The sequence below is a fragment of the Eublepharis macularius genome, chromosome 14, assembly GCF_028583425.1.
Source record: "Eublepharis macularius isolate TG4126 chromosome 14, MPM_Emac_v1.0, whole genome shotgun sequence".
NCBI classification, from domain to species: Eukaryota; Metazoa; Chordata; class Lepidosauria; order Squamata; family Eublepharidae; genus Eublepharis; species Eublepharis macularius.
In genome coordinates this window covers 9,395,593-9,405,663 of record NC_072803.1, presented here as the reverse complement: position 1 = coordinate 9,405,663, position 10,071 = coordinate 9,395,593, and the positions used below count along the sequence as shown (strand labels likewise).

At 40.8% G+C, this 10,071-nt stretch overlaps 1 protein-coding gene across 1 annotated transcript in view; it reads left to right on the top strand.

The window, feature by feature from the left end:
• The first annotated feature begins 3,423 nt into the window (after window positions 1-3,423).
• CLMP (CXADR like membrane protein) overlaps window positions 3,424-10,071 on the top strand; it is a 71,369-nt gene continuing 64,721 nt past the window's right edge. Inside the window, exon 1 of the mRNA XM_054998178.1 lies at window positions 3,424-3,762. Within this exon, the coding sequence (XP_054854153.1) occupies window positions 3,735-3,762 (28 nt within the window). The 5' untranslated portion in view covers window positions 3,424-3,734. The remainder of the gene's footprint in view (window positions 3,763-10,071) is intronic.

Sequence of the window (10,071 nt, the reverse complement as noted above, 5' to 3'; positions counted from 1 at the left end):
TTCCTTTGTCTAGTGATCAACAGTTGGGAGTGGTCCCACATCCTTTCTGAAGGCTCACTCCTTTAATGAGATCTTGTTTTTGTCTGTGCTCTGTCTGGCAGCTAAGAAAATCTGGGCTTAAGCTGTGCTTAATGGCTGAGACACCTTCACCTGTATATTAGCACAAAGGCGCTAATGTGTTTTAATTTACTTTTATGAGTTTTTAACATTATAATTTGATTGTTTATTGCTCATGGTTTACTTATGTCCTTTATTTGCTTAATTGTGATGGCATGCAATAAACATTATTCTGATTCTGAAATGTAACGTATATCTTGGAATGCTAGGTCTTCTGACATCTTTTTAAATATCTATCCCTCCCCTTTAATCTGTTTGTACCCTTGTGTATATACATCTCTGCCCACTGAAACAACATCTCACATATCTGACAAAGCTCATGAAAGTTTATGCCGCCAAGGGTTGCCAGGTTGCCACTATGGTAGGAGACCTCCTATACCCTGCTGGCCCTTCCTGCTGCCACTCATAGGGGAATAGGGGGCAGCAGCCTCCTGGTATAATGATGTCATTTCTGGCACAACTGGAAGTGATGTCACTGCATTGCCAGGAATTCTTTTATAAGATAGGATGCACTTATCCTATCAATAGCTTTCATAAAATACCATTCAGCCATCATCCAGGTGACTCTATACTCAATCTTCTTAACCACAGTCAGTCAGTCAACCTTTATTGGCATTAGTCGGCACAGTAAATACCAAGCAAGGTACAGAAACATAAAACATGGACTAGTTCTGAAAACTTTCCTGATGCAATTTTATAGCCATATAAAAAACATTGCTACCCTCTCGGTGATTTGGGGCAAGGAGTCATTCAAAAGGTGATGGAGCTTTAGGGAATCTGGAAGGTCCCTCATATGAACTAATTCTGAGTTTAAATACTTGAGGCGCAAATCTCCATATAGATGGCAATAAAGCAGGATGTGTGGAACTATCTTGATACTGCTATGATTGCAGGAGCAAACTCTATGGGATCTTATTATATCTACCATATAGGATTGCTAATGGCATAGTGTTGAATCTTGCAAGAGATGTGGTGCCCGTAAAGCAGATAAATAGGTAGCCAAGCCACCTGCCTTGAGGGGAATCTCAAAACTTAGAGGGGAACAAGATGTATTAGCTTGTCTAAATAACTTTTGTTGTTTGATATCTAGGATTCTATGTTTGATTAGGTAGGCCTCCAGAAATGAGAGTGGGCATAATGAGTCTATGGCTATGCCTATGGAAGGGTTTTTTTCCCAATGTAGCTGGTTGGACACACAGCTGTCCAACCAGCTATGCAGGTTACCCCCAATATCATGCAGCCAAAATATGCGCCTGGAATAGCTTAGTTAAGGCCAGGAAATAATAAAATAGAGATAGAGATAAAACCGCAGAGCTCCAGATTATGTGTCTGCTCTGACCACCATCTTCCTTAGTTTTTAACCACTGGCAAGACACCCAGTGTCTTTCCAATGGCATCTTCAATTTATCTGTGGCAGCTGTTGTATATCCTTTCACTGTTGTATAATAATATTAAAGCATCTTGCCCCAAAAGATGTTGCAGGCAAACAGAATAGCGGTAGAGCAATCCTGCTGGCTAGCCCCCTGATCCACTGTAGTGCTAATTGTAACTTCCTCAGACTTTCTCTCTCCTCTTGGCAAACTTGCCAAGTCAACCTTTGCTACTACACTCAACCTCTGTAATAGAGCCCCCTTCCCAATACTAAACTGCATACTGGCAGCATGCGGCCAGCACACAGACGATCCTGTAACTGGCATCTTGCATGCACCACTCTGAACATGAGCTTGCTTACCACTGGTGTTCCTTAAGATTCTGACCTAGCCTCATTCCCTCCTTGGATCAATGGAACTAGTCCACCCAAGACAATTACCTAACACAGAAAAGGATAGGTAATATTCCTACACAACCCATCTTCCTTTCTCTCCTCTGCTTACTTTCTCTGAGGTATGCACTGCTCTGTGGGGGTAAACAATAGACTGGTACCAGAATAGTGTACTGGTATTGATGGACAGTGTGGAATTTTGTGCTGAAATGTTCTAGAATATTGCTTGACTGCTTGCCTGTAACCCTGGTTCTCCTCAAACTATCTAGCATTATTTCATGTTCATCTATGATTTTTTTTTAATTTCAATGAGAGACTTCTGAGCTGCAATGTTCATTCCCCTCCATCCAAGCCTGGACTTCAGTCATGTTCCAAAGGACAAAGAAGTTTACTTGTGTTGTCCTAAGCACATCTGGTAATAGCTGCTTCACTTTCATATAAATGATATTGTAGGATTTGGCTGAATGTGGGATGATCTAGTTCACCTTGCCAAATATTGACTGAGCTTCGAAGGAGCTACCAACCTGACCTAGGTACTGTCAGCAGGTGCAGTATCTACACTTCATTGTGGGCAAGAAGACTGCACAATCAGGTAATAGCTCTGTCTATAACCAGCCAGCCATATACTAAAAGGGACAATAAAATTTTTATTTATTTGGAAATAAACTTGTTTTGTTTTGACACTGTCAGACTGATCTCCTTCCTGTACCTTTTTAGAGTGCTGTTTTCAAAGTAATCTGACCATATCTCCAGTGAAGTATCCTACCCACATGGAAAAATGCCAATCTGAAACTCATCCTGTGGTACCTAACCTTCCAATTATATTAGCTCTGGCTCACTCATTTCTTTTTCTTGGCAAGAAGGTGTTGTTGTTGTTGCTGTTGTTGCCATCCACTTAAAAAGACCCACTGAGCAAGGCTGCTGTTCAGTTTACTCACAATGGCCTGGGGACAGAATCTAGCCATAGCCCCAAGAGATGCCCAGATTTTGGGTATCACACCCAAGCCAACAATCTGCTATTTTCTGCACCCACCACTCTCCCCTTTGACCAGGATTAACCAATGGAGATAACTCCGGCACACAGCCTTAATGAGGGGAAATGAACTGATCCTGCCACATCCAAATTCCCAGCGATATCTTTTGGCTTGTCTGCATACAGATGTGTGTATATGTGTCTGTGTATACATATATATGTGTGTATACACAAACACAAAAACGTAGACACACACATACACACTCATAATAATTTGTCTGTCAAAGGTAAGCATTCTTTCAAAGAGAATCTATAGCTGTTCTTTAACTGCACAATGAATATCACTTTCCATATTAACCATTTTGATACAAGCAAAAGCCACTTGCTTTTCCATAGAAGGTAAGGCTTCAGTATTACCAGGAGTAAGCACAGCTCACCCACATGACCAGCCTTGACGGCTAATCCTAGTTGATGGCTGGGAGGGGCAGTTCTGGGAGTCAGCCATGTGGTTAAAATCCTACAGTGTGTATTTCTCCCCCTCTCCCTCTTTTCTCCTTTTCTTTCCAGACATGCAAAATTACTTTGTGCAGCCATAGATGTGCCTCTCAGCTGCACTGCCTCTGCCTTTCCTCTTCCAGATGCTGACAAGCTCTGAATCAGTGGACAGAGAGAAACGGCTCCTCTCCTATCTGCATGGAAACTGGACAGGGGATGAATAGCAGGAGAGAAGAAAGAGTAAAGTTGGTTATTTTTCTGGCACATGGATGCAATTACATGGAGCACATTCCAGAGGCGTTACTTTGAATTTTGAGCAGGTCTGCTTGCCATTCCCAAGCGGAAAGAAGTAAAAAAGGGAAGAAAAGTCTCTCTCACAGAGACGGAATGTCTGCACTTTCTATCCTGCTTCTAGGTAAGTTGGAAAGCTTTTATAAATTAATTCACTAACAAAACTGAAGTTACAAACTTAACAGTATGCAACAAGGGAGGGGCCCTGGGAGGGGGGAAGTTACTTTTAAAAATTACTGGCATCAAAGTCTGTTGAGCATGGAGATGGTCTGCTTTCGTTTAGTTTTCATTTTTTTTATTTTCACAGTCAACAGGAGCAAGCAAAAAGTTAAAACTCACTTCTCCAACCCCTCCCGCCCACCTTATTAGAATTAATCCTACTTAAAGTGTAGGGATTTTTACACTATAAGGTACCAAAGAGTTTTAATAAAAATTTTGAAGAAATAATGTATTATGCTTACAGGGCTTTTCACTTATAGATGTAGTTATTTTTATCATAGAAAACCTTAGATGAGTTTGTGTTTCTCAAATAAATGTGAACAAAAGGATAATTGTTACAGGATGGTGGCCGATCGACAGTGTTTGGTGTGTGTGTGTGGGAGGGGTGTATAGTTTGGTGCTGGAATTTATTTTGATATTTTAAAAGAATCCATTGTTTCCAATTGACACCGTAGACAGCCCAAATTAGAAACAGATGTGTTAAAGTACAAGAGGGAGGGAGGTGCGGGAGAGAGTGACAGAGGGGGGTGGAAGGAGTAAGCGAAGACAGAGAAAATGAGAAAGAAAAAGAACAAAAAAGAGAAAACAGAAAAGGGGCTGGGGGAGACAACGGTCTGAGTGATCAAAGAGGAAAGGAGAATGGAAGACAAGGAAGGAGGAGGGAGACAATAAAGGGGAGTAATGGCTATTTTACACATTAGAGGCAAACAAGGTTTGCAACCAAATCAACAAAAGGGAGATACAATTCATCACAGCTTCCAAGCAAGTGTAGTTCTACCTTGTTGTTGTCTCACTCACATTTTCCACTGAACACATCATTGGGGCACAATTGAAACATATATTGCAAAATTAAGCCAAAGTTCAGCATTTAAAGCCCCACTGATTTCAACAGAATAGAAGATAATCATGCAGTGAAATCTCTAGCATTGACATCAACATTAAAAGGCTTATGGCATCTTAAAGACTTAATAAATTTGCTGTGAACTAAGCACTCAGGAGTTACAGATCACTTCTTCAGATGCACAAAGTGTTGTCCTCCACTCCGGCTCATAAAGGCTTTAAGATGCCTAGACGATCCTTGCTGTTTCAGTAGCAGCAGATTAATACAGCAGCCCCTCGAGAATTGAAGCCAGCGGAACCTCAAAATGTTTCATTGGACTTAATGGCCCAATGGGTAAGGTAGCCCTAAGAAGCCAGAGAGAGAAAGAGAAAGAGAGAGCAACCAGGGAAAACAATAAAGTATGGAGTAGTCATTGTACTAAGATACTATTCATAAAATACTCATTGCAATAAACATCTTCTAAGTGACAGCTGCATATACCATACAAAAACTGGTAACTGTTTACCATGGATGGCAGTAAACAAAGCAGCTGCTTGCTGTGCCATCTTTTTGAAACAGACAAAAAAAGTTAGCACAAATATGTCCCATATAACAGCACCATAAAAAGAAGGAGGTTTTAAAAAAAAAACCCAGAGGAAATGATTAAGAAAGGAAGACGTGAGTAAAATGAGAGGAAGGCTGATCTGCCTTGTGGTGTTAGACGCAGCATCTTTCATCACTTCTCAAGGGATACTGCAATATGGAAACCAAGCTTCTCTTTCAATTTCCACTTACACATTGGACTGACAAGCAGGAAGCTCTGTGAAAAAATCTTGCATCAGGGCCGCATGAGGGCTGTCACATCTTGATCCCTCCTCACCACCCCAGGAGACCTGGAAGTAGATACAGTGACAAAGCCTCCTGACCCTCTTAGGGAAGAAAGCTAAGGGACAAGAAGAAAGCAGATCAGAAAGCCGCTATAGGGAATAAGGAGGCTGGAAGGACGGAGAACGATGGCATGCAAAGTTGTGGTAATGCTTCTGAAAGACAGACTGTGAATGCCAAACAAAAAAGTCTCCAGCCACTGGTGGAAGACTATGAAAGAGGCAGGCAGACGGATCCACCTGAGGAGGGAGTTCCAAAGTTTCAGTGCCATGATGAAGAAGGCCTTTTCTCGGGTTGCCATCCATCTAACCTCAGATGGCAGGAGCACCCAAAGCAGGGCCCCTGAGAGCGGTCAGGAAGGTTCGTATGGGAATAGGTGGTCCTTTGAGTATGCTGGCCCCAAGCCGTATGGGGCTTTAAAGATCAATACCTGAACCTTGAATTAGGCCTGGAAGCAAACTGGGAGCCAGTGTGGATGGACACCTTACTAGCTGTCCCATATATGTCTCCAAGAAAAGTTTTAATTACTGCTTCTCTTAGACTAGCCATCAAGTCCCAAGGAAGAGGGTGGGTTTTCACACCTTTCACATCTCCCATCATTCTGAGATCCATGGTAGTAGTATACACTGCAAAATCACTCCCAACATGGCAAAACTCTATTTCCGTACCTGTTACAATGCAAACGTAGAGTATGGACAGAAAAGGTGATATGCACTGAAAGTGTGTCATTGCAACATTGAAAAAAATCCACCATGATCTGAGAAGAGTAACCATCTCCTAATATAAAAAGAGGCCCATTCACTAAGGACTCAATCTGCAATATGCTGAAACCAGATTTATATGTCTTTACAGAGACAGGCACACCATGTTCACACATTTAAGTTCAGGGCCCAATACCTCACACATCCCATAGCTCTTAACTTTCTATGGTACAACTACCACACACATCTAGGACTACATCTATAACATATAAGCCATATTCAAAAAAGGGACGAGGGCATGGTGGGCATTACAATGATATATTGCAACCAGACAAATGTGAGCAGAGTCTGGAAATGCAAAAGCTGGGTAGCATTAAAAACTGCAGTATGTCACGCATGTATTTCTGAACCACTGATGTTTGTTGAACTGTAGACATTCTGATGACACATATAGTAATGCTTGGTGAAACAATGTGACTAAAAACACAGGTTTCCCAAACAGGAGTCTTGCTACACCTGGAAGACTAAAACAATGTTTATTCTAGCATGAGCCTTCTTGGACTAGCACACACATCATCAGACACATTTCTCACATGCATCTGATAAAGTGTGCTCTACCTGTTGCAAACTTTGGCTGGAATAAAAATTAGTTAGTCTTGAAGGTGCCACAAGACTTCTGCTTCCAACAGCTTATCAACATGAGTACCTCTCTGGAACTGGTCACCATGAAAGGTTTTCCACTTGCCATGTTTGGTTGGGCAAAGGAGAAAACCAATAATGTTTCTAGACATATGGGTTGTGCAACTGATCTTGAAATGCAACTGGAAGAGAATTTATTGGCAATTTTCCTTTTGTCCCCTGTAACATCGAATACCAGGAAGTATATTCTTATCACAAACTGCTTTGGGCACTCCTCAGAGTAGATGGGCAGTATAAATTAATCTAAAATGGAGGCTTGAATTCTACCACTCTGCTAAGTCTGAAGCCTTCTGTGACCCTGTGACAGGACTCAGATTTGGCTGAGAAGAGCAGCTGATACAAGCCTGTAAAAGTTAAAATTTAGGACACACCTCCTAGGGATTTACACCTCCGTAGAATATAAGGGTCCCAATATCCAGTGATGGGATAGTCGGTGAAAAAGGCAATTGTACTTCCAGACAGTTTCAGTGATATCAGTGGGCCTACTCGTAGCTGACGTAGAAAGGGTACAGCCGCTTCCTTAAGGGCACTTCTGAAAGGGATCTTCTGATACTACTAAAGTGACTAGAATAATTATTGGATGCAAATGCTCAGCAGCACCTTATGTGATCAGTGGGGATTTAGTGATGTGGAGTTGAGCTATGCAATCATTAAGAGGATTAATAAGGAATAGCAGGGCATTTAAGTAACCTCATCCCTGAGACCTTATTTACATACATTGGACCCTGGCAGCAGTCCCAGTGTCACCGCACAAGAACGAGGAGCAATCCTGAGACAGTGGGCAGAAAACTGGAAAAAATACCCTAGAGAGAAATAAAAAGCTACAGACATTTTTATTGCTCTAGTATGGCACCATAGAGGCAGTTCTACAGATCCCACAGCAAAGGAAATTTCATAATTTTACTGCCAGGATTGCCAAAGTTGGTAAAAGCAATGAGAGTAAAGTTTAAATGGACTCTGCCACCCAACCCAGCTTCGGAGCTCCACAGAAGATCTGCATTTTAAGAAGAACTGCACTCAGTGGGACTTAGATTTCAGTGAATGGTTTTAGGAATGGGCTGTAAACCATATTTACTCAGGTGGAAAATTGCATTCAGTCTGTAAATTGGATTTCTATATCACCCTTTAGCAAACCATTTAGGTGGCCCTTTGGGTAATATGATAGAATAATTTGCAGAAGATTCCAGGGTTAAAATACTTCTGTTTGTGCAGCCTTAGATAAAATATTTTTACTTTGATTTTTTAAAAGCCTTATTGAGTGGATCTTGATGTTTAATGGGCTCAGAAATATCAGGTATATTAGCCTAACTAAAAGCTGATCTACAATACTGGTTTCATATTATTACTACTACTTGTATTTTTAACCCACTTCCTAGAGGAAATTTTCAAACCAGTTTCTAAAGTCAGTACAATGATATTTTCTGTTGATTCTGATATGTAGAATAAATATCATGAATGCTCCAACACACATTCAGATTACAGAAGTTGAAACCTTTGTACAGAATTTCAGGCACACACACAGAATTGCATTTTGCCCATTTCTATTATTCTATGAAACTTGTAATGTATATATGAAGCCAGAAACTCCTAAGAGGAAAAAAAAAGCTTATTTTATTTGCTCATATTTTCTTCTATGTCCCATTGCTTACACTGCTGATAAATTAGGGTTTGCTCTACAGCCTGCAGTACATGCTTGCAGCCAGTTGACTGCAGGACTGAAGTTTTATTCAATCTTGTAAAACTAAGTAAGGTTAGATAAGATCAAATTTTATATGGAAGACTTGTGGACAAGGAATCAAAACTGCTGTGGGCAGTAGTCAGCACAAAATGTCTTTGTCCTCAATGAAGCCGCTAAGCAAAGGTAGTGCGTCTTTCTTACATATGACATAACACAAAAAAGTGTTGATTAGATTATGTACAGTTATTCTGGCGCTTATTTTTCTCATGGCAGTGGGATGGTTATGTATTTTAGATGGAGAAAAAATAAGTCTAACAAAATATGACACCCTAGTCTAAGCTGAATTTATCCCCACAGATAGAGAATGATACCCCAGTTTTGGAAGACAGTCACATGTACATCCAATTTAAGTAGTGGGTTCTAGGCTGTAAACACAAGAAGGCAATGTTAACAGTCATATCTGATAGAGCCCAAAACGAAGTACATTTTGGTTCACTGAAGAAGTGGTGAAGCACACAAAAGAATCTCACATTCTGTGGCAGCTTCAAGTTTCAGCAAGTTACTCTTGTCGGTTTCTTGCATTTCCCACTTCTGTAAATCCAGTGAAAATGCTCCATTGATTAGAAAGTGCGTTAGATATACAAAGAGTTCTCTTTGCTTATTATCATAAATTACTCCTTCTAAACTAAGAAGAGTTCTTGATTTTATTTCTAAACTATTTCCTCTTCATCATTCTTAAACTCAATGTAAACTGTTAGCGTGTTCTCACATCCTCCATGGAGCAGGCATAATATATTATTATAAGTACAACATAAGCATGTATGCATGGCACCCCTAATCCCAACAGCACCTCCATATAAAACATAAATTAAGCAATGACATCCTTGGTTCTCTTTCCTGGCTGTTCCTTAGGACAAGCATCAGAAGAGGAAAGCGGCACTTTTCCACTATGTGCATATTTATGAGACATGCTCTGGCTGCTTTGTTCGGCTCACTCTGCTGAGACCATTTTTAAAAAGAGCCTTGGTGAAGTATTAAAAGCTATGGAAATGTCTAATATAGAGCAGGGATGCAAAGGAGCACAAGGAAAGGACACAAAAGAACAGCTCAGTTATACCAGAGATACTTCAATGTCAAGCAGAAATTGCAGCCAAATACTCTTTCCTTCCCATTCCTTTGTTCCCCCCAGTTCTTTTTTTTTTTTTAATAGGGTTTCAGCCTTTAAGGCAAATCATTTTCTGACTTCATTGTTTAAATTTAGAGTTTTTTCTTGGGGAGGGGGTAGTTAGACTTCAGGCAAAAGCCTCAGAGCCCGCAAAAGCCTCAGAGCCCAGGGCCTGTCACTTCAGATTACTTCCAGCACCACTTCCAATTATTTCCGATCACCATTCCAGGGACAAGAAGAAACGGAGCCAGATTCTCCAACATCAG